The sequence below is a fragment of the Zalophus californianus genome, chromosome 3, assembly GCF_009762305.2.
Source record: "Zalophus californianus isolate mZalCal1 chromosome 3, mZalCal1.pri.v2, whole genome shotgun sequence".
Taxonomy (NCBI): Eukaryota; Metazoa; Chordata; class Mammalia; order Carnivora; family Otariidae; genus Zalophus; species Zalophus californianus.
This window is the reverse complement of record NC_045597.1, coordinates 74777548-74803142: the sequence shown is the minus strand read 5'-3', so window position 1 is coordinate 74803142 and position 25595 is coordinate 74777548. Positions and strand designations below refer to the sequence as shown.

The 25595-nt window shown below is 35.9% G+C and overlaps 1 protein-coding gene across 5 annotated transcripts in view; it reads left to right on the top strand.

Moving 5' to 3' along the window:
* The window catches only part of CDK8 (cyclin dependent kinase 8), a 140423-nt gene extending 115212 nt beyond the window's left edge, over positions 1-25211 (top strand). For 3 of the 5 annotated variants that reach the window (XM_027590210.2, XM_027590213.2, XM_027590214.2), the window contains 9 exons: positions 5126-5183; positions 7340-7471; positions 14812-14955; positions 17392-17461; positions 18259-18331; positions 21278-21375; positions 22095-22173; positions 22293-22451; positions 23889-25211. In XM_027590210.2, the coding sequence (XP_027446011.1) occupies positions 5126-5183; positions 7340-7471; positions 14812-14955; positions 17392-17461; positions 18259-18331; positions 21278-21375; positions 22095-22173; positions 22293-22451; positions 23889-24014 (939 nt within the window). In that variant the 3' untranslated portion in view covers positions 24015-25211. The remainder of the gene's footprint in view (positions 1-5125; positions 5184-7339; positions 7472-14811; positions 14956-17391; positions 17462-18258; positions 18332-21277; positions 21376-22094; positions 22174-22292; positions 22452-23888) is intronic. The other 2 variants (XM_027590211.2, XM_027590212.2) reach the window with 2 other exon arrangements.
* The last annotated feature ends 384 nt before the right edge of the window (positions 25212-25595 follow it).

The following is a 25595-nucleotide window of genomic DNA, read 5'->3' as shown; positions in this document are numbered from 1 at the left end:
TGACCTGAGGCGAAGGCAGACATTTAACTGATGGCGCCCCATCATTAAAACAATTTTTTAAATTACTGAATATATGTCTGTTAAGACTTTGCTGCCCATGTTTGAATCTCATGTGTATATATCAGTTAATTTTTTCAGCATGTATTGTAGTACATAATGATTAACAACCAAACTGAAAATTTTTGAGTATCTAAAAAATTTGCAACTGGGTTGTGTTGTTTACAATGTTTGTGAAGGTTAAATTCTGAATAAATCTTAGAGTACAGCACTAACAGTGGTTTCTTTTTTTTTTTTAAGATTTTATTTATTTGAGATAGAGAGCAGGAGGAGGGGAGCAGAGTTAGATGGAGAAGGAGGCTCCCCACTGAGCAGGGAGCCCGACGTGGGGCTCGATCCCAGGACCCCGGGATCATGACCTGAGCCGAAGGCAGATGCTTAACTGACTGAGCCACGCAGGCGCCCCCTAACAATGGTTTCTTATGGATTGCTATTTTTTTTCATAGATCCATCAAGAATGAAATTTTCCTGTTGCCTCAAAGTCTCCATTTTGCCTTAACACCTTAGTGCACATATGAAGGCCCCATTTTCACCCCTAAAATAAGAAGATCTTGGCAGTTACCTGGACAGATCAGCCATCCTTCACTTCTGCACCTTTGTCAGATGCCTCTGATGGATAATGGTGGATTCCTGGTCAGCCCAATTCCTGTCTTTCTCAAGACAGAGCTCCCTATAGTCCTTACCTTTTTTTTTTTTAAATCAGGATTGACCCCTTAAATGAAACCAATTCGCCATCTCTGCTGTATGCCAAAGGCATCCGTGTACTATTCCACAGCATGACAAATTCTAGAGGACAGAATACCTCTACATGAATGGTTTTCTCTGCAATACAAACATCTTGCTTTAGGAAATATCAGTGAGTTTTTTGGGGATCATAACAACAGAAAGCAAAAAAAGCCATGAGCCTGTAATATAGAACAAGGACATGTTCTTTTAATTACAAACACATTTTTTTTTTCCCTGGGAGAAACAAAACAGCAATAAGAGAAGGATATCATAGTTTCAAACAAATCTTCACACAAGTGTCTGGTTGATTTATTTCATTGTTCAGCGGGCAGTAAAAGGTGTTCTATAATCATGTCTGCATAGCATAGCCATATTTGAAGATGTTGCTATGATGTAATAATACTTTAAGTTGCTTTGGACCTCTGATCCCCATAAGCAGAAAGATAGTTAATGGAGTGTATGCATCATTAAAATGTAAACTTTTATATGTTCTTTCAAAGTGGTTATGTTGGATAGCATATAAAAGATCACGGACTATTTACCACAGTTATGGTTATTACTAATTGATTCATGTACTGTCACTAACAAATGGAAGTTTTGGCTCTAGAGGTAAAAACTACCAAATTCTACTACTAGACAAAAGAGAAAGAAAAGAAATTAGCTTTTTTGGAGAATATTGTTTCAGCATGGTATTAAGTACTAAGAGAAAAATTATCAAGTCTTTGAAGCCTTCCTTAATATTGGTTAAGCAACAAGACAAATACAAGAGTATTCATGATCATTAGGGCCTTTCTGCCTTCTTCTCTTGAGACTTCCTTTAGATTGCATTCACTAAAGAAATTTAGTGTTAGACATAGTGTTACTCTACTAAATCAGAATATCGTACCTGGGGCATATAGAATGCTACCATAAGAATAACATGAGAGACCCATCATTCATAAATAGTGTTATTGAAACAACACAGCACTGTTCTTTGTTTGTGACTATATAGCATGCCCAAACTGAATTATAAGTTCACTTATAGAAGTAGTGTTGGTAATGGCTTTTAGCCCCAAGACCTGCTTCAGATCATACAATAGGCAGCAAGTTCCTAGAAAAGTGATTTTTAACTATTAACTAGAGCTTTGGCCCCAAACCCTTGACAGAGAAACTGTTTATTCCCCCAACCAGTGCTAAAACCCCGGTTTGAAACTTGACACTCTGATAAGTTTTGAACAAATGAAGAACAAGAGAGGGAGTTTCTCCCCCTTTACCTGGTAGCAGGCTGACCAATACCACTCACCCTAAGGCTTCTCATGAATGGGCCCAGCTGCTGAATGAGTAAGAAAGCAAAAAAGGAGAGAGATTTTCCACTCCATCCAAAATAAAAGGAGGAGAGAGATGTCAGTGTTGTGTTCTGCCCTTGCCAGATACAGAGATAAAATTTTAGGATTGAGCACTTAAGTGCTGGAAAAGTCCATCACAGCAAACCAGTTAATCACTTTGCACCTCTGGAGGAGGGAGTGGGATTGGGACATGGTGGAGGAGCAATGGGTGGTGAAAGGGTCTTTAACTTTTAATTGTATGTGACTTTATAGTTTGAATTGTTTATAATTGGAATGTATTCATGTGTTTTGGGTTTTTTTGTTAAAGATTTTAATTTATTTGACAGAGAGAGAGACAGCGAGAGCAGGAACACAAGCAGGGGGAGTAGGAGAGGGAGAAGCAGGCTCCCTGCAGAGCAGGGAGCCCGATGCAGGACTCGATCCTAGGACCCTGGGATCACGACCTGAGCCGAAGGCAGACGCTTAACGACTGAGCCACCCAGGCGCCCTTCGTGTGTTGTTTAATGTGATGTATTCAATGTGATGACTCAAGTAGGGGGGCAAAGAATCAGATTTTACCAAATAACACAGAGGAAGGGTCTTGGGGGGCAGAAACAACGGGATAGCAATGACCTAGATTTGAAAGCTCTAGTCACAGGACACTAAAAACCAGTATGGCAGGAGCATTGTGGGCAGTGGTAGGTGGGGCAGGACAGATTGATGGGAATGAGCTTGCGGGTGCCTTGCATCCCCTCATAAGGACTTTGGCTCTTATTCACAAGTGGTGAGAGACTAGTTAAAGTAGAAATAATATTTTAGTAATAAGCATAGCAAAAGCATTCAAAGACATTTTTGAAAAGGTTCATGCATACCACTGTCACTACTCTTTTTGTGCTTCTAGTCTTTACCCATCGTACTTTTTTTTAACCTATTTGTAATCAGAGTCTATATATCATTTTTTTTGAAGATTTTATCTATTTATCTGACAGACACAGTGAGAGCAGGAACACAAGCAGGGGGAGTGGGAGAGCGAGAAGCAGGCTTCCTGCTGAGCAGGGAGCCCGATGTGGGACTCGATCCCAGGACCCCAGGATCATGACCTGAGCCAAAGGCAGACATTTAATAACTGAGCCACCCAGGTGCCCCTATATATCATTATGTGTTCTGTTTTCACCCAATCTTGTAAGAATTTTCCATGATACTACTATGGAAGATTTTAAGCAAGGGAGTGATATGATCAGCTTTGTCTTTTAGAAAGGTTACCCTGGCAACAGTGCAGAGATGGATTGGATGGAAAAAGAATCATAATGGGGTAAAGGGTAGGGAATGTGTTCAAGAGATGTTTAGGGAATTCTGCCCCAGTGGACTGAAAGAAGAGAGTTCTAGCACAAAGTTTCTTCCTGAATCCACATTGGTAGTTGAGAGCAAGCCTTGCTCCTCAGCCAGATAGAAATGCTGCCTGATTCCTCTTGGAAAGCCCTCCTCTGCCTTCAATATTTTATGCTAGTTTCAGAGATCTGATTTCATTTTGAAGTAGGCTGAGCTCCGAGAGTCTCTGCAGAGTCTAACCCACTGGTGACTAATTAACACAGTGCATGAAAGCAGTTTTACTTGTGCTAGGCAGCACTTGGAGATAGTGCACAGGGAATAGTGTTAATGGTGTACTTCTTTAGGTATTTTGCCGGTTATTCCAGTGGTCCGGAGTGTGTGTGTGTGTGTGTGTGTAGTAATGATAGAGGTTCAGAAAACTTTTCCTTTAATGAAACTGTTATTATTGTTACTATGGTAGTATACATTAATTGAAAAACTTGCTACATAAAGTTACTTTCAAAATGGTATGTTAAGAAGGGAACACTAGACTTAAGCCATGGGGTAGATTCTGCTGCTGCTGCCCAGTCTTATAGGGCAAGTCATTTAATCTCTCATGCCTAGTTTCTTCACCTTGAAAAATGTAGGAACCTCTGAAATGTATATGCTACCATTTCAGCAATTATTTTCTTTTTGCTAGGGATAAAAAAAAAATTGATCTGTAGTAGTTGATAGAATAATATACTGTAAGTTACATTTTACCAGTAATAGCAGGGGGGCTATTACTAAATATGGGAAGCCTATGAACTAGTGTCTGCTGTAAACAGCCTTCATTAAAATCTTTAATTTTAAGGTTGCTTCAATCTATACTTGAAGGGCATTCTAATCTAGTTTCACTGTTATTTAGCAGACTGGTAGAATTAAAGACCAAGTAGACAGGGTAGCAGGGTGAGAAAGGTTTGGGGGTTGCTCTCCCCCACCCTTTCCTCTCTGTCCATTCCTACCCCCATCTTCTTCCTTCTTGCTGATGAGGGCACAGATCTCACATGTCAACGTAGTAGATACCGCTATAGCAGATTGTAGATGGTAGTTAATCCTGTATATTTTTAGAGACTTTAACACTTTTGAAATTTTACTTCTGTAAAATCTCACTTTAAGTTTTAGCTTCTCTTTTATTTAAACATAAAAATCTCAAAACTGTTCAGGTCATAGAAAATTCCTCTTCACTAATTCATTTAGAAAAGACTTTAGTAAATTGATTCTCTATAATTTATTTGTTTAGACATAGGTGCGTACCTTGCCATTTCCAAAAAAAAAAAAAAAAGATACCTGATTTCTCCTTCCTTTGCTATTTAGAATTAGGTCATCTTTGAAGATACGTTTTCCCTTAAAGTTGCAGGACATTTTATATAATTGAAAGAGTTGGAAGGAACCACAACATTATAACTTCCTGTCAGATGCTCCACAGTAGTGAACACAGAGTTGGCTAAATAAGCCAAGAAAAGCCTTATTAGCTCTACCTGGAGAAAAGCACTATCATATTTGGGCCTTCATGAGGTTTGCATATTGCTTTGCATATATATACATAAAGTTTCTTTGGTGACTTCCTGTGTTTGATTTTAATTTTTGAGTAAATGAGATTTTGTAAAGTTGGATATGTTATATTGGCATAATGTCTATTTAAAAGAAACCACTACTATCTACTGAAAAACACTATTTTGTTTCCACAGAAACCTGCTAATATTTTAGTTATGGGTGAAGGTCCTGAGCGAGGAAGAGTAAAAATTGGTATGTTTTATCTTTGATAAGTCACAGTGTAGCACTCTTTTAAAACTTTTGCAGTCAGCAATATCACTTCTAACTTTTGCTGTAATAATATGCGTATATTCATTAGTTCCTTCTGATCAAAGCCATTTCTAAAGAGTTTACATTAAAAGTGAAAAATGTTTCATACTTTTAAAAGGTGTCAGACAATCTTTAGAGATTGAAGTGTTCTGATTATAAAATAAGCCATGGAAGTTTCTTAGAAACCTTTGCCTTCATTAAAAATAGCCTATGGAGGTGAGTGGCTTCTATCCATGTTAAAAGCCAGCCTCACCTTTAGTCACAAGGGCATACAGCATACTCGTAATTATAGCATCAGTTCTGTTCACCTGAGCCAGATGAGATCAGAACATTTGCCTCTGTTGACCTTTCAACATTAGGAATTACAAACTAGGAAAACCGCTGAGGCTGGATAGGTATAGAACAAACGAGCCTGTGTTATAGAAGGCCTCTACCTGATGGGAAAAGAAAGTAACAAGCATTCTGTACCTTGGCATGTTTTGTAATAGCTCTGTTTTTACCCAGTTCTGGTCTGGTACCTATAAGGATAAAACTGAATTTATTTATTCTAGCTGGTTTTTTTCATTGTCATTTCTAAGTTGTGTTTGTCACATTTATTTAGTTTTGTGTGTGGGTAGAAGAAATGTTGTAACTAAATTATGTTACTTTAAAGGCAGCAGGATTGTGGGAGTATATAAAAAAAGTACAGAGTAATTTCTGATTACAACATTTAATATAAATTCAAATTGTCAGCTAATTTGTACCACTTAACCAACAAAGAAAAACCTACGTGTTCTTAACCTCTCTTCCCTCTCTTCCCCTATAAATTCCCCATCTCACTTTCCACTTTTAGACTCTCAGAATACTCTTTTATCGTACAAACCTCACAAATTTTTTAGTGTCACAAACATTTGATGTACCTCGAAGTACTCCTAGTCATTGACTCCCTTTGAGAGCCAGGCCCTGTCAGTACCTACTCTATAGAGTCACCAAATGCCTGTTAAGTCCTTACTTTGTTTTAAAAAGTCCAATTTGGTTGCATCAAGTTCAAATGTAAGTTCCAAGTGTGCAAAATAGAAAAGACCCAGCCAAACAGTAATTACAGACATGTCTTTTATTAAGATTTGGGGAAATTTTATATAACAAAATAATCTAGTTTGGAATTATATGTAATGCACATGATGTTAGCAGGTTTGGGGGATACTAATGGCTTAAAGCATTCACATTTAAGAAGAAATATTAGTTCTTCTATAAACCATTATTTAGTAATCTGAGTCATGGTTTTAATTCTTTACCAAATTTCTGTGTTTTTTTTTTTAACCTCCTTAATTAAGTAGGTTAGACGAGGGCCTACTTCATTAAAAATGTATATTAGGAGAGCAAAACCAAACAAAAGGTGGATGAATATTGAAATTTTTGATAGATGGTAAGAATAGATGATTGTTCATTTGATGTGTATTTGATAAAAACTATGTGTAATGACACTAGATAGATACTAAAAGAGATGAAAAAAGACAGTTTTGCCTTTAAGATTACAGTTTAATAGGATAAACAGTCTGAATTAACCATACTGCATATTAAACTGTGTCAAATGCCACAGCTCCAGTTCTGAGCTAGGAGTTTATGACATTTTGTCAAATCATTTAATTTCTTCTTTTGAAAATTTTTTCTTTTTTCCTCCTGAAAACGGAGGTGATTGAACTATATGACCTTTTAAAAGGTCTTTTCCACCTTAAAAAAATTACTATGATTCTTTAAAGTTAAGTTAATAAAATTCAACCCAAATAAATGGGGGGGCAGATAGTGGTGTTAACATACTGTATAGTCCACTTCTGATTACCCCAGTGACCAGGCTTATTGATGCAAATAATGGAAAGCCTTACTGTAACTGATCTAGTTTCTCAGTGCTTGTGACCAATACAAAGAATGGACATGCAGCTTAACAACCCTGTCCCGAGTGGTGGCGTGACAGGCAGAAAGAAATCTGCCCGGGGTGTAGGGTCACCCTTGACCTCTGGCAGCAAGCATATCCCCATCTTACTAAATATCAGTGGTAAAATTAATCAACTAGATTTGTAAAAATCTATTGACTTAACATTATTATTATCTTTTTTTTACAGCTGATATGGGCTTTGCCCGATTATTTAATTCACCTTTGAAGCCTTTAGCAGATTTGGATCCAGTAGTCGTAACATTCTGGTACCGAGCCCCAGAATTACTTCTTGGAGCGAGACATTATACCAAAGCTATTGGTGAGTTGAACTAATTAAAATTCCATGACATTTTAAAAGTGGCTTTGTTATTGTGAAATATACATATTTCTCTATGTTAAGTCAAATAATACAGAAAATTATAAAAGTAAGAACAAAAACTATCCTAAAATTCCACTACCTAGAAACACCATTATTAGCATTAGGAATGTAATATCCTAGCCATCTCTTTCTGATAGATAAATAGATATTTTAAAACTTTTTAAATATGTGGGATCATACTATGCATTCTAAGTAAAAATGTATTTTCAATTTTACTTGAAAAGAGAAATAAGCACAGTAAAATTTCTAAACCATTAAACTTCAGATAAATGTTTCTTTCACCAAAAGAAATATTTACTTCTAAAAGATCCCCTTGGAGTTAAGGAGAAAATATTATGGAAAAAAGTAAAAGTTTAGAATATCTTAATTCACTTTTCAATTTTTGATTATGTTGATTACTCCCTACTCTGAAGAATTAGGAAATTAGTACTCTTTTACTTCTTTCCCACCGACCTCTCAATTTATAAGCTATGTTAGAAATATTGTCATTATTACTACTTTGTTGATGTTTATGACATTTGTTTTCTATTTACAAACCATAATTCCCACAGTTTATACTCAGATTATATATTGTAACAGATTCAGTGCTCAATTACCACAGTCCTTTTTCCACATCTTTACCATTACTGACATCTTTATTCTGCCTCATTTTATTTCATTGAATTTTATCATCGTGTAATTTTCTTATGTGCTTTTCTTTTCTTTTTCCCTTTGTTGTATGTCTTTACGGCTTACCTAACTTGTTCTGTATTCTCCAGAATGGCGTTGAGTCTGCTTTTGTTTTTCTTGGTTAACTCCATCCTGAAGTCTTCTATGCTATGCTGTATTCTGGATTGATTTTCATCCTGGCTTTTTTTTTTTTTAATCCTCTGAGTTGGGTATATTTCCTTCTGGGCTTTATTATTTTGCTATAGCATAGTCTCAGCTTGCTTTGGAAGGGTGTCTTGGAGGTAAATTTTCTAGATCTTGTATTTCTGAAAAATGCCTGTGTCTTCCTATATCATGCAGTTTGGCCAGGTTTAAAATTCTAAGTACAAAATAACTTTCCCTCAGTATTTGATGATGCTCTTCCATTGTCTTGTAGCATCAGTGTTGCTAATGAAGGTTCATGCCAGTCTTATACTCATTCCTTGGTGGATTACCTGGGTGGTTTTTCTTTGCAAAAACAAATAGGATTTCTTATCCTTATATTTCACAGTAATGTGCTGGCCACTTGGTAGGCACATTCAGTGTGAAGTTCATATCCCACATCCCATGTCTGTAGAAAACTCTTAAACTAGTCTTGATTTCCTCCGATTTTCTGTGTCTCTCTTTCCTCAACTGAGTGTGGGCAAATATTGGACTCCTGAGGCTGATCCTTTATACCACTTTCCTTATGTTTTTCTGCCCTTGTCTTTTTTTCTCTAAGAACCCCTTCTTATTCTCTATTAGTTTTTTGTATTATTTTATGGGAAAAAAAGTATCTCAACTATCTGAGGATGGTGATAACAGTGCTTTTTAATTGTTTGTAATTTGCTGTATTGCTGGAATAATTATGTGTTTTCTTTATAGGCTCTCTTTTTATTTATATGTCGTGGTCTCTCCCTTCCACGTGGCAAGTGTTCTTCCACTATTTGTTGACCCTCAATTATCTCTTCATATTTAAGAATCAGCTTACAGAAAAGTACTTGGGAACTCTGTGTACATAGATCATAGGGCTCATTGAGTGGCAGATTTCAGGGTGATCTAGCAGAGAACTACCATTAATGGGGGGATCGCCAAGTGCTAAGCATGCACGAGCCTTTGTCCTGAGGCCATTCAGATTCTTTAGGGGAAGAGTCTTCCAACTTCGGGCCCTAGTTTTGTGTACCGGGTAGCTCCAGGGCAGCGGAGGGGAGCAGGAGAAGGAGAATGAACTGTTCAAAACACAGACTTTGGGAGAAAAAAAAAAAAATACAGACTTTGTAGCTGGTCCTCTACCCAGAGTTGTACGAGACAGTCCTGCTCCACACTCAGCAGTAATACTGTGGCCTGGGGCCTTCTCTGAGCTGTTCCATCTGCCTTCCATCTTCCTAAAGTAAAGTGTGTATCTCTGCCTAGATCAGGTCTTATGGCCAGTCTCTTTTTTCATTCAGATCTTAGTCAAAACACTACCTCTTCAAAGAGAACCTCAATGATCACAGTATAAAGTATACTTTATACTGTGTAAGTATAAAGTAGTGGGAAGTTCCCCATCCCACTTCCACCTTACTGCTTGATAGCATTGAATAGTATCTAAAATCCACTAAAATAGATAGACCTTGTCTAGCTGGTCACCCTAGTAGGCCAGTGCCTACATGGTACACAATGAGAACTCAGTACTCTTTGTTGAATGAGTGAATGAATCTTGTCCCCAGTGATCTCCTCTTGTTCTTTTTATTACTATGGATCACTATTACCTTTCTTACTTTGCTGCCATTTCAGTGTATACTCAAGAAGGGAAAAGAAGAAATACTTGTGATCATTCCCCCATTCCCCCATATTAATCTTGAACCCAACATGCCTTTCTTCAGAAAATCTTTATGTTCATTAATCTTCATAACTGCTTTGAGATCACATTTCATTTTATAAAAAAGTAAAGGTAGATAAAGTTAAGTCAGTTAGATATAGGACTTCTCTGTACTACCTTTGCGACTTCTCTACAAATCTAAAATTACTCCAAAATAAAGTGGTTATTTTTTAAAAAGTCAATTAGAAGGAAAAGTAAAGGGCGCCTGGGTGGCTCAGTTGGTTAAGCGACTGCCTTCGGCTCAGGTCATGATCCAGGAGTCCCTGGATCGAGTCCCGCATCGGGCTCCCTGCTCGGCAGAGAGTCTGCTTCTCCCTCTGACCCTCCCCCCTCTCATGTGCTCTCTCTCTCTCTCTCATTCTCTCTGTCTCAAATAAATAAAAAAAAATCTTTAATAAAAAAAAAGAAGGAAAAGTAAAAATTATTTAAGCTAGTCCTGTTTTTGAATACATATCATTACCTACACATACATTTGGTTTTCTTTTTTATAAGTATATTTTAAGTGCTTAGCATATAAACTAATATGATGCATAGCTATTTTTTCCACCTAGGAAATGAATATTTAAAAGCAGTGTTACTTTTGATAAGACATATTAACAGACTACACAGATAGGGAAGTGATTGCCTGGGATGACTGGGTGGCTCATTTGGTTAAGCATCTGCCTTTGGCTTGGGTCATGATCCCAGCATCCTGGGATCGAGTCCCACATTGGGCTCCCTGCTCAGTGGGGAGCCTGCTGCTTCCCCTGCTTGTGCTGTCTCTCCCTCTCCCCGTGGCAAATAAATAAGTAAAATATTAAAAAAAAAAAAGGAAATGATTGCCTAATCTTAGCTGTTATCAACTGATGATGATAAATCAAATGAGACTTTGATTTAATTTAAATTAAGTAAAAAATATTCCATCTCAGAAGCTTGTGACTCTGACTTACTATTTATTTTCTTTTTCTCAAGAAACTTACATTTTATTGTGAACATTGCAATTTGTTTAACCTATTATTATTCACTAGGACAATCTACAGTTTGTCAGTTTTGATGCAGGGCTGTTTGTCACAAAGCTAAACTACCAGCAGTTAGGTAGATTCCCTTGTTCAAATGGCTTTATAATTTGCAAAAGAAAAGGCCTTTCTTCATATTTTTCCTCTCTTCCTCCTTCTCATCATCAAAATTTATTGGATAACTCTTATGTAAACTTTTTAAAACTTAAGAGAAACCAAAATGTATGCATCTGACTTGTAGCCTTAGCTTTGTCACTCAGGGTGTGTGTGTGTGTGTGTGTGTGTGTGTGCGCGCACGCTCCCATACGCACGCACACATGCTCACCCTTATGCAAAGCATTTAGTTCTTTAGCCTCATTTTTTGAAGGTGAGAATTTAGACCAAATCATCTCTTAGGTCCCCTTTAACTCCGAAAGTTCTGTGACCTTGAATAAAACAGTTGCTTCTGAGGTAGGAAGATTACAGAGGGAACTAACTGGGGTGCAGATGATTGAAACCAAGGTCAGGCCAGAGCCTCTGTGGTGGTGATCCCCACCCCATGTACATCTGACTTGGCCAAGAGCAATCTTGGAGAACACTTTTCTTTTATGAATACATTGGCTCAAAAATGTTACAATATGGGTATCTTTTTTTTCAAGAGAGAGAAATTATACATAAACCATTTTTAATACAAATTTTTAAAAATCGAATAAAGGAATAAAAATGAAAACCTCTTCCTTGATTCCAGTCTTTCCCACACAATCCCATTCCACCTATTACTTATGTAAGTGCGCAAGGGTCCATTAAAGTACAAATTTCCCACACCTCAGTGAAAGCTACTTATCAACTTGCCTAGCATTTTTACTTCCCTGTCAGATAGTTGTAGTTTGAACAGCTAATAGAAGAACTTTTGTAGTTGAATGCACAGATTACTTATTCAGTAGTTCATTTTAATGGCATCATTTAGAAAGGTGAAATCTGCTAGTGGAGTTTGGTGGATTATGTTAAACAAGGCTACTAAGAAGCAGCAAAAGAGCACAGGGAAAAATGTTCCCATCTATTACAAACAGATTTTAGTGCTGCAGTCTTTTATTCACTTGTACAAAGCTGCAAGCTGAATCATTAAACTGAAGAGAGTAGATAATAGGTTAGTAAACATTGTACTCCCAGTGACAAAGTTTAATTCAGTTTTGAGTGTTTTGGGGTTTTGTTTGGTTGACTTCATGGAGAAGGCTGAAAGCGGAGTTTCAATCTTTAATCATCACTAAAGCAGTCTTAAAAGTTTTACTAAAGTATGGACTTTTAAACTCAGATGTTTGTTCTCAAATAACTGAATGCCCACTAATTATGTAGCATTCTATTAAGTGAGAAATATACTATAAGATAGGGAGAATGAGAATTTACTCTTTTATTAAGGTAGAAACTTGCTTTTAATACATCTATTGATTAATACATTATTTAACAAGCTCCCCCCGCCCCCATTTGGGTCTACATAGCCTGCTAATCACTGTCTACTTTGCCTAGTTAGCTCAATAGCTACACAAAGCATCACAGATTTTGAGAAGTAGATGAGATTTATATGTTTTTACTTTGGGAAGTCTTTCTAGAAGGAAATAGGCAGGTAGGTGAACAGGAAAGGACTTTTCCATGAACTTGGCACATTCTGAAAAAAAAAAATTAGTCAAGAAGGAGAGACTTATGTACACAGATTTAGAAATTTGTCTGAAATAATAACCTGCTTAGCTAACTTAATTTCATGATTAATATCTGGATCAGGATTTTGAAGAAAGGAAGGATGATGAGATTGCCAAAAGGTAAGAGATACTAGAAAAGATAGAAAGAGGTTGTGAGGGTAAGGTTAAGCAAGGTTTAAGAAATGATTTCTTCCTACTTTCTGACCTTTTATTTTAGAAGCAGTGTCACTTTAAGGATAGCTACCCCACTTACTTACCTCTCATCTTCCTTTACATGTTAGTTTTCTTTAGTATTTTTCCTAGCTAACCAGAATGAGTTGTTACAGTGTCTTTTGGATGCTATGAGTAGAGTTTTAAATATGCAAATTGACCCATTGGCCCTTTCTGTGATGCTCCACAGCTTTCTTTCCTATCTTCCCTTTGATGAAGATTCTCATAAGTCAAGTTATCATATGGGGTACATATGTAAAAAGAATAATCATAAAATAATTTTTCCGTTTACTTTATGATACTAAAAACAAAATAGCTTGGCTAGTATCTCTTCATACTTTTCTGTATGGTGGTATTGGCTAACTTGGTTCTCTGATGTGGGAGAAAACAGATATGCAAACACTGTCCTTTTAAAACTCGCTTGTAGTTAGGGTGTATAATCTTAATAAATAGATGATTAACTTGTTACTCTGAAATATGTAAATATGATAATTTTACATTAAAGATCTATATTCCAATTGTAGATTTTGGGAATTCTGAGTTATTTTATAAATTAACATTTTTTCTCATTTTCTATTTATGTGACAATTATTAACATACCTGAACAATTGGCTTTAATAAAATAGTAGTTTTAATTTTTCCCTCTGTAGTTATTTATATTTACCACAGGTATTGGTTAGATCAGTCAAAAACCACTGCTGTGTGCCACACCATTGTATTTAGTGTAGAGAAGTTAACTTTGCCGGTTTAGGGCTTTGTTAAAGTAGGAACTGAATAATTTCAGTTTTAAATTCTGAAGTGGCATGTTCTTTCCTCTATTAATAACAGTTCTGTTGAGTAAAAGTCTAATATGAATGAAAGTTGGCTTATATCTTAAAGTGAATGAAAGTAATTTGTTGTACTACAGAAGAATCCATTTTGCCTGGCTTTTATAAGTAATTCTAGTGAATTTATACCCTTTATACCTATCTTAAAGATAGTATTTTGCTCCCTGTTTTCTTGTCCTTATTAAATTGCAAAATCTGACACTACTGTAGCATAAAGAAATACTTTGAACAAAAAACTTCAAGTAGAAATGCGGTTTCATTAGAATATTTGAGGTCAGGCATTGTCTTTCTCCTATTGGAATAACACCTTGCTAACTAGTGCTAGCATGAGCGGATAATTATTAGACTTTACAAATTAGCAAGTGTAAACTAGACAAAGAAAAAATATTTTTACCTCAAAAAATTGTGCTGAGTGTTTTTGGCAAGTATGCCCAATTTCAAAAGCAATTTGGGTTTTCTGTTTTTGTTTTATTTTTTTGTTTCATTTTGTTTGTTTGTGGTTCCTGTGCTCCATATGCAGCTTTGTATGTATTTCACAGATAAGGTAATGTTTGAAGCATTTAAAAATTGCCAAAAATTTAGCTAATTTGATTTGAACTTGGAATGAAGCCACTGGGTGGAATGGAGGTGTAATAGGGAATGAAAAATTGGGGTGGGTCGGGTGGGAATATATATTTATAAACAATATTCCATGATATTTTTAATGATAATTGCTTTAGGAATTAATATGACTTATTAGGAAAAGAAAAGAAAGAAAAAACCTATTGAATAGGTTTTTTGAAATAACCTATTATTATTCACTAGGACAATCTACAGTTTGTCAGTTTTGATGCAGGGCTGTTTGTCACAAAGCTAAACTACCAGCAGTTAGGTAGATTCCCTTGTTCAAATGGCTTTATAATTTGCAAAAGAGAAGGCCTTTTCTTCTCTATTAGCTTTGATAAAAATGCATTTTCTTTTGGAAAGAACCACTTTATTTTCCTCCTTTCTTTTTCTTTTTTCCTTTCCTTTTTTTTTCTTTTCTTTTTTTTTTCTTTTTATTTTAAAGATATTTGGGCTATAGGGTGTATATTTGCAGAACTACTAACGTCAGAACCAATATTTCACTGTCGACAAGAGGACATCAAAACTAGTAATCCTTATCACCATGACCAGCTGGACAGAATATTCAATGTAATGGGATTTCCTGCAGGTACACATTATGTTTTTGTTTTTGTTTTTAAATCACTGTTGTTTGAACTTAGATATCTTCATTGGAAAGGTGTGTATCTTTAGCTGATGAAAGCTACTCTTACTCAATTCTTTATGATTTGCGTTAATCAAAGATCCTTAGAAGTAGCAAAATTTATAGAGTTCACATATTAGCATAAAGATATTTATGGGTTTTCTGAATTTGAGGAGTATATTTTTGTTTCATTTTATTTTTTTGTTTTGTTTTGTTAATATTTGAAATGATAAAATATTTGCAATATCTGAATTAAAAGGTGCCTTTAGTTCTTACCAGGGGAAACTATAATAAAATTCAGTAGTATGTATTTTTGTCTGGCAGCACATATAATAATACCATTACTTGGGATTTAAATACAAATTTTAAACATTATATATAGGGCACTGTACAGAATCACATTATAGTGAATAACAGAATTTTTTACCCTATAACCCTTGCCAGTAAGAACATTCTTTTAAGTGTTCTATTAGAACAGCGACCTTGCCTGCACCAATTGGCAGCAGGGAGAAAGTTGTTTAGATGTCTCATCACAGGCGTTAGACCCCTCAGTTTTTCAGCAATATCCCCATCCCTTGTTATGTATGCCATAGCATGGTAGTTCATCAGGCACAAAAGACTCTGCCCAGAGGTCTAGAATAATGAAGTTTTGCTTTAAAAACCTACATAATATTGGGTAGTCAGGTATTTATTAGAAATTGTTTCTTACTAGGAATTTTTCTCAGGTCAGGGTAACTCAAGACTAATACAGAAATACCTGGGAGTTATAATTTCACATTCCCTTGTAGGAGTGTTAACACAGATACTACCTTTCTGCAGCATTGGTCAACGGGCCTGTGAAGACTGCTTTTTTGTGACGAGAATTTTATTTATTCACTAAATATTTGAGTACCTGCCATGTGCCAAGCACTGTGTTATGCATAAAATAATGTTAATATAACAAGCATGATTCTTGCCTTCTTGGAGTTTATATTGTACTACTCTAAGGAGAATGTTTAAATAATAGCAATGGTTTGAGTAGATGGAGAAGAATGGCCTTTTCTTCCGACTTCTGAATGTGTCCCCTGTTTCTAAGACCCAAGAGAAAGGAACATGGCTTACAAGGCGGTGGAAGAGGGAGGTGGCCTCTCTGTAGGAGATGATTTTTAATGTGTAATTCAACAGTTAGGGGAGGCTCAGCTTATAAGGAAGTTGAAAAGCAGGCAGTAGGGTTTAGATTTAATGTACAAAAGAATGAGAATCCATGGTAAGTTCTTGAGAATTAGTGACATGGTTTATGTTATATTTTAGGAAGATTAGTATGGTTGTGGTAGGTAAAAATCAATTAAAGAGAGGTAACTGAAGTCAGGGAAGCCAGCTGTTTGCCTGTATAGCGGTACTCCAGGTGTAAAGTGATGAAAAGGATGGAGAATAAAGGACAAATACAGAATTTTTTATATGTAATTAAAGGAAAAGTAAAAGATTATCTCAGGATGTCTAGCTTGAGAAATTAACAAAATAGAGAAATTGGAGCAAGGAAATAATTAAGGAGAAAATCCCATGTAGGAGTTTAAAGTATATATTTAGTTGACTTTACAGTGTGATATCTTTGGAGGCTAGGTTGCACAAATCTGTATAAGTAAGTTGAAGGCAGTTGTCTAAAGGTCATTTAAAAGCTAAACGTGCGGTGAAGCTACCTGTTGTAGTAGCGGCTAGTAGTCTTTCCACACAAGGCTGTTGACAGTGATGACGAAAACTAGCCCTCTAGCATGTGTTGTCTCAGCAACTCTAAGGCCAGCAAACCACCTGAAACATTTTCTGCCTAATGTAAGCAGCTGGGGGTGTTTTTATCAATGGTACCGAAACTAGCCAAGCCACCGGCTGACTTATTTGCGTACTAGTTATGTCCTACCCTGTTCTATTCCAGACAGTTGTTGCTGCTCGCATTGATTGCTGCTGTAAAAACAGTGTATTTAATAAAGTGAACATAAGGAGGGCCATGTAAAAAAAAAAAGTGCATCTTACAGCTACAGAGGGGAAAGATAACACATTTGTCATTGAAGACACTGGTTGCTGATTTAACTAAGAAATTGGGTGGAAAGGGGAAAAAGTGGTTTTACAAACAGAAATAGAAATATTTATTAATAACTTATTCCTCTCTACTTACAGAAATTGAGGTAACTTATAGTAAATTACATAGAAAGTAAGTACTAAATAGATAAACTAGAGATCTAATGCTATACAAGGGATGAGAATTGTATTTATAGGTCAAGATAAGATATTTACTATAGTAATTTATTTGAGGTCTGTGCTTTCATGGAGGTTCAAAGTGTATAGGACATGTGATGAAATTGAGGTAACTTTTTTTTAATTCTTGAGAATAGGAACCTAGACAACATAAAATTTTATCAATGTATTTCACAGATAAAGATTGGGAAGATATAAAAAAGATGCCTGAACATTCAACATTAATGAAAGATTTCAGAAGAAATACGTAAGTTGGAAAGAAAGTAGATCCTTTGTTGATTTTTGCTTTTCCAGAATCCTCAGGATAAGATTGAATACTCAACAGAATACTGAACATAAGCTTATTCTAATAAATAATTTTTCTTCTTTACTTAATAAATATTTTATCTTTTCAGATGTTTAAGTGATATAAAGAAGGTAAACAGCTAATTTTAGCAGCTGATTTGGATATGAGAAAGAAACTCTTACCATACTTAATTACTTTCTGGAAGCGAGCATTAATGGAAGGGATCACAGCTGAAGCAGTAAGGTTGCTTATTTCAGTCAAGAAATAAGCAACCTTGCTAGCCATCAGTTGCCCACCCACCTGGGTTGTGTCATCATTTTAAGCAAGTTTTAATAGAGAAGAAGGAATATTTCATTTATTTACAATGCAAGATCAGAGCATTGGGAGAGGACAGTTTATAGGTCTATAACAAATTTTTTAAAATTTTAAATTTATTTTAAACTTACTAGTAAGGCTGAATTAAACATTTGACCCATATGTTATTTAAGAGAGTTGTTGAGATAACAGTCTTATAAAAAAATAACTATTCACTATGTATTATTTATGAAATTATCCTCTGTTTACTCAGTGGTATCCATTCATAGGTGACTAGTGTGAATATTTGAATGAAATATGAAATTGAGCTAATGTTATGCCGATTATGCCATTTTTAATAAATATTCTTTATCGGTTGTGATTAAAATAATTGGAAAAACTTCAGCCAATGTAAAATTAACCTCAAAATCTAATGTAGATATTTCATAGTATTTCTCTTTCAGGTATACCAACTGCAGCCTTATCAAGTATATGGAAAAACATAAAGTTAAACCAGATAGTAAAGCATTCCACTTGGTAAGCTTTAGAGAACAATAATAAAATTTTTTTCACTGATTAGCTAACCAGAGGTTTTTTGGGGTCAGTTTATACTGTAATTTAGCACTCTTAGAGTACTTTAATGGTAAATGCAGACATCTTGTTGCTGCATATTAGGAAAGGCATAAAAACACTTGTTTTTCCAAACCCATAACATGGTTTAACAGACTAATGTTTGGTTACATTAGATTTTTTAAAGAGAGTTATTGTGGGGCGCCTGGCGGCTCAGTCGGTTGGGTGGCTGCCTTCGGCTCAGGTCATGATCCAGGGTCCTGGGATTGAGCCCCGCGTCAGGCTCTTTGCTCAGTGGAGAGCCTGCTACTCCCTCTCCCTCTGCTGCTCCCCCTGCTTGTGCCCTCTCTCTCTCTCTCTGTCAAATAAATAAATAAAATCTTAAAAAAAAAAGTTTTAAAGATAGTTATTGTACCAAGTCTGTGAAGAACATTTTTAAAATTACTTTTATTGGTTTTCATCGATTATTTTAAAATTTCAAAAATTTCAGAGAAGAATCTAAAAGAAAACCATCCCACTACTCAGAAGTAACTTTTATAGATTATTTTGTATTTCAACTCTTTGAAAGATTATTTATAAAATTTTTAACTCCCAAGATACTCTTACAGACTTGGGTATTAGAAGTCCTTCAGTGATGGTACGCATTATTTGCTTTTTCTGGAAGAATATGAGAGATGCAGTATTTATTACTGTATAATGGAAAAATAGTTTGACTTAGAATCTAAATGAATCCATGTGCTATTGTAATTTATGACATTATATTCAACTTGCCAACTTAAATTTGTTTACAATAAAATTTCCATTTTTACATCATAACAATTAAAAATGATTTTCAGTTTTATGGGGTTTTTTTTAAGTTATATAACATACAAAGGGGAAATTTCGGGGAACAGGTATTTGGCTTAAAATTCTTTTAATCCTTTATTCTCAATATTTTTAAACAAGTTCATTAAATGGGAATTTTTTTGTCTTGAAAGTGTTATATTTTCCTTTATTACAGTAGCAGGCCACTTGCAAACATGTCTTCTGTTTCTGCTTTTTCTTCTCTGTCTACTGCTTCTGCTTCTACACCTTCTGTTTATTTTTATATCATGTCATATGTCCTGTATTTCATATCAGCAACTTAAAAAGCAGGGCCTAACCTATCTTATTACCACACAATATATTATTATCCAAATAATGGTTTCTTATAATGTACTTACAACAGAACCCAAATAGGAAGGTAAGTTAGATCCTTCAAAATTATGGACTTACTTATTCTAACAAAACAATGATTATAGTGGTAGACCAAAAGTCACAGTTCAGGGGACTTGCTCTTACTTACCTCCAACTTGCTGCTATTCGGTGTAGTCTAAAGTGACTCTCACAACCATCATCACTGAAATTCCAGAGATATACTTCCCTCACAGCTTAGTTGCTTGTTTTTACTGCAGTGACCTATCTTGGGTGGGCCCATCTGAAAGCTCTAATGTAACTCCTATAAAACTGTTGAGCATTTTAAATGGCAAATCCATGCTTTTCCTTTCAACTCTAAAAATAAAGTGGTGCTTCCACTGAAATATCAGATCATCAAAATTAAATTTAAATCTTACCGTTCCAGCGTTTCCTCTGTATTTTTCAATATTGTATGTCGTTCTGTCCTCTGATTGTGTCATCTCCCATCAAGTCTCAACGCATCTGTTGGTGTTCAAGTAAGGTGTCCCAGTCCACAGCACTAGAGTCACCTGAGAAGTTGGTAGAAAGGCCACTCCTCAGACTCCTGCGCAGATATCCCAGTCAGAGCTCTGGGAGTGGGGCCTAGCAGTCTGCTTTCAGAAGTGCTCCAGGGGCAGTTCTGATGTACTGTGAAGTCTGAAAACCACCGTGTTAGATCAGAGGATAAGCTGAGAGACCACTACTTAGATAAGCTCTTTAATCACCTACTAAAATCAAATGTTCTAAAATAAATAAATAAAATAAATAAAAATAAATCAAATCAAATATTCTAGTTCATAAAGTCTTAAGTAAACTATGTTTTTACCAAAAAATACTGAATTTTGACATTAGTGTGACATTTCTGTAGGTAACAAAATAATAATAACAATAATAATAATAATAATGGCAGCTAACACATAGTGCTTTTTTTGTGTTCAGGTACCATTAGAATTGCTTTCCATATATTATCTCATTTAATTTTGAAAACAAACCTATGGGTGTAGGTGCTATTTTTAATCTCCATTTGACAAAAGAGGTTACAAAGAGATTAAGCAACTTGTCCAAAGTCACTCATCTAATAAATGTCAAGACTTGAACCCAAGTGGTATCCTTCGAATCTCCATTCATAACCCCTCTGTACTTTACAAGTTCTGTATCAAGCACCATATTTATTTAGACTAGGATAGCACTGGCCAGGAGAGCTTTCTCTGATGATCTGTGCTGTCCAGTAGGGAGCTTCTAGCCACATGTGGCTCTTGAGCTCTAGAAATGCACCTGATATGACTGAGAAATTGATTTGTTTAAGTTTAATTTGGTTTTAGTTAATTTGGCTTTAAATCTAAATAGCCACATGTGGCTAGTGTATTATTTGTGTTATAATAATTTTCCCCTTAATAAAAAAGGAATAGAAAATACAAGATTTTAGTCCTGTTCTAAACTGGACAAAGCAGTCTGCATAATATAGGTCATTGGTTTAGAGTAAGAAGTAAGTATAGTTACTTCTTAATAGAAGAACCAAGTAAGATCATGATTATTAGAATGACTGAATGTGAATTACTACATTAAATGTAATAATCAAGTTTTTCTGTTGTTAATTTGGGGAAATAAATATCCTTCAAATTGTGGTGTTTTCATCAAAAAACATATACGTCCCACATATGGCCAAGGATATAACTATGAGAAGTAACACAGTAATGTTTTTATGATTTATGGTTTCAGCTTCAGAAGTTGCTTACCATGGACCCAATAAAGCGAATTACCTCAGAACAGGCTATGCAGGATCCCTATTTCTTAGAAGATCCACTTCCTACATCAGAGTAAGTGATCAATTTATTACCTCACCAGCATGGTAGAATTTTTTGGAGCATGCTTGTTTGAGTTGTCAACTCCAAGTTGCCACTCCTCTTACATGGGGACCCAGGGAAATCCCAATGACAAGCAAAAAATGAGTTCTGATGACTGAGGTGTCATTTCGGGCTTTTATGGGTAAGAACCACTCCTGTTCACGTCTTGCTTTATGAAACCTTGCCATCTTTAGTTTCGGTGGGGCGCCAGTTTACTCAGTGGCAGGTTGATTATGCATGCTGTAGCTCACTCAGACTCACTGAGATTGCCCACTGCTTGCAGTTACAGTTTTATGTTCCAATTGCAAATCCCATTCCCAAATAAATTTGTGTTCCCCATGTCACCTTTTATTTTATGTGTAGAAGGGAGAGTTAAAAAAAAAAAATTGTGTTCGAATAGTGACATTTCCTCTGGAATCTGTATTTGGGTTGTAATAATAAAAGAGTGAGGCTGGGATAAAAGAAAGTTGAGTCATATTCGATGATTATTGATTATTTTTATACAATGAAAAGTCCTCCCATGGCCTGCTATAATGTCACTGATTAGAAGAAAAGATTCATCTTGTCACAGTTGCATGAAAGGTGCTTATTTTACAAATATGGAAACAAAGTCCATTGTAGAAGAATAAAATGAAGCATCTGAAATATTGATTGGCATACCAGAAATCGTTTTTCTTTTTTCTTGTGAGCAGCGTTTTTGCCGGTTGTCAAATCCCTTACCCAAAACGAGAATTTTTAACCGAAGAAGAACCTGATGACAAAGGAGACAAAGTAAGTATTAAAGTACATTTGGCTGCTTCTTGTTTTATTCAATGCTACCATAACATTTTCTTGTTTGTATTTGGTTCTCCTTCTGAGTTGAACTTTATTTTTCTGTTTAACCAATTGAGAAGAACCAGCAGCAGCAGCAGGGCAATAACCATACTAATGGAACTGGTCACCCAGGGAATCAAGACAGCAGTCATACACAGGGACCCCCGTTGAAAAAAGTGAGAGTTGTTCCTCCTACCACTACCTCAGGTGGACTAATCATGACCTCAGACTATCAGGTATTTCCAATTTATTTTGTACTGACTTGCCATATCAGTATGTGTATATGGGTTTGTGACCTTTGGAAAATGCAGTATAACTAAGAAAATGCTGACCTTTATGTACCTGGGGAAATATACTGACGTGAGTGTTATTGACATGGAAAAGTACTGACTATGGTACAATACAGGGTACCTACTGACTTTTGAATTAGACAGACCTGGAATGATCAAACTTAAATCCTGCCATTTATTAACTGTGTGACCTTGGACAAATAATATAACATTTCCTGCTTTAGTTTTTCATCTGTAAAATGAGACTAGCCAAGCCTTACTTGTAGTTCTTGTAGGAGTAGACGTAATAAACCCTAGCCCCTGACTTGTGGTAGGAGCTAAATCAATGCTGTGTATTGTTTTCAAACAACAGTATACCAAGAATGTTGAAGAACACAGGCTTTCAGGGGCGCCTGGGTGGCTCAGTTGGTTAAGCATCTCCTTTCAGCTCAGGTCATGATCCAGGGTCCTGGGAATCTAGCCCCAAGTTGAGCTCCCTCCTCAGTGGGGGATCTGCTTCTCTCTCTGCCTCTGCCCACCCCACCCTCCCCCCGCCCCTGGTTGTGCTCTCTCTTGCTTTCTCTCTCACGTAAATAAATAAAATCATAAAAAGAACACAGGCTTTCAGATCCCAGCCCAGCCGCTGACTTTGGGTAACCTTGAGTAAGTAATTCAGATGTTCTCAGTTTTCTCACTTGTAGAAGTGGATGATGGCAAGGATTAATCTCTTCGTAACCTCATTGGTCAAATGGAGATTAAAAATAGCACCTACAACCGTCGGTTCGTTTTCAAAATTAAATGAGATAATATATGGAAAGCGATTCTAATGGTACCTGAACACAAAAAAAGGGCTATATATAATTATAAACTTTTGTATATAACTTGTTGCAGAAAATGATTCATTAAAGGGCATAAAAATATTTAATACCAAAGAAAATGGTTCTGCGCTGCCTTTTCTTGTCCTATTCATTTTTATTCTTTAGTCACACATGTGCTGGGAGGCTTCTGTTGAAGAAACTAGCATGTCAATTAGCTTTGAATTTCTTAGTATATATATCATTAAGTTCATGTATAAACATCTCAAGCAAATTAATTATTACTTATCAGGTAGTTACAAAACAGCTTAAAAGGGGGATTACTGCTATAGAAAAACAATGAACTGCACTACATAGAAATAAGACCCAGCTTAATGTTATTTACTGACAATACTTCTGACCTTAGTTGATATTGAAAGATTGGGGGTTTTTGTCATTGTCATTCTAAAGCCTAGTACATGGCACAAGACTTTTTAATTGTTACTGCCTTGAAATAAATGCCATTGCAAACCTAAGCCTCACTGGCTTGGGGCAGAGCCATCTCTTAGAAACACCTGACTCTCATTTCTCGCTCGTTCTTCTTTTGCAGCGTTCCAATCCACATGCTGCCTATCCCAACCCTGGACCAAGCACATCACAGCCACAGAGCAGCATGGGATACTCAACTACCTCCCAGCAGCCTCCACAGTACTCGCATCAGACACACCGGTACTGAGCTGCGCTGGAATGTTGTCAAGCACTGTTGCTGGCGCTGCAGGACTGACGGTGCGGCTCTCTGCGGGAACCTGGTACGGGCCATGGAATGTACTGTACACCCACATCCTCAGACTGCCCAGCAGCCAAGTTCCACCACCTTTCACAGACCGGGGTAGTGGCTTCCAAGTTGTACCTGTTTTGGAGTTAGACTTGAAAGAAAGTGCTAGCACAGTTTGTGTTGTGGATTTGCTACTTCCATAGTTTACTTGACATGGTTCAGACTGACCAATGCATTTTTTTCAGTGACAGTCTGTAGCAGTTGAAGCTGTGAAATGTGCTAGGGGCGAGCATTTGTCTTGTATGTGGTGAATTCTTTCAGTGTAACAACATTATCTGACCAATAGTACACACACACACACACACACACACACACACACACACACACACACACACACACACAGAAGTTTAACTGGTACTTGAAACATACAGTATATGTTAACTCAACAAAATAACCAAGACTCAAAGTGAGATTATTTTGGTACACCTTTCATTTTAGTGTCTTATCAGTGGGTTGATTCATTTTCTACATTAATCAGTGTTTTTTGACCAAGACTGTTGCTTGGGTTTTTTTGAAAGTACAAAAGCCACATAGTTTTTCCAGAAAGGTTTCAAAACTCCCAAAGATTAATTTCCAACTTATAAGTTTGTTTTTGTTTTCAATCTATGACTTGACTGGTATTAAAGCTGCTATTTGATAGTAATTAAATATGTTGTCATTGATATAAACCTGTTTGGTTCAGCAAACAAACTGAAATGATTGTCATAGACAGTGTTTTATTTTTCCTGTTGGTGTTGCTGATTAGTGAGCATGCTTTAAGATGAAAAAAGCATGAATGATAACTTCCTCTGAAAGGTGCGGCATCCGATTCAGATATTTTGTCTTGATTTTAAAGCTGGTTGGTGTAGTGCTATTAAAATTTTGTTCAGTTAATTTTACTTTTTAAAACTTGTTCGCACGTTGTTTAGGGTGCCCTTACTTCAGCAAAGGAGAAGGAGTAGGAGAGCCTTAGAATTTTTGAGGAAAAAAAAAAAACCTATAACATACAATGTACTGTATCAAACTATTTTACATGAATGACACAAGTATTCTGAATTTAAAAAAAAATTGAACATTGTTAAAAACAAGGTGTTATGTAATAAATTTATTTTTCATAAATCAAAATATGAAGTCGGCTCTATTTTTGTATACACAAAAGTGTTTTATTTTAAAGCGTGCCTTAACAAGTGGCCTCTAAATAAATCTGTTCAGTTGTTTTCCTTAATAATGTCTATATATTCAGCCTCCAGAGTGGAGTGGAGTATAATGATTTATGATTTAGATATGGATTCTTTGCTCTGTTGCACTTAGCACTATAATAGAAGATGTCGACGAGACACCTTTCTAATTGAAAGAATTATGATGAGCCTTCCATTTCTAGAATAAGGCCTAATTCTGTCTTATGCTGGGAACAGTTTGTTTTAGCCCAAATAATTATTTTTCCTCCCTCCTTCAGCACAAAACACAGAAGATTAAAAAAGCTAACATAGTTTTTTTTCTTAA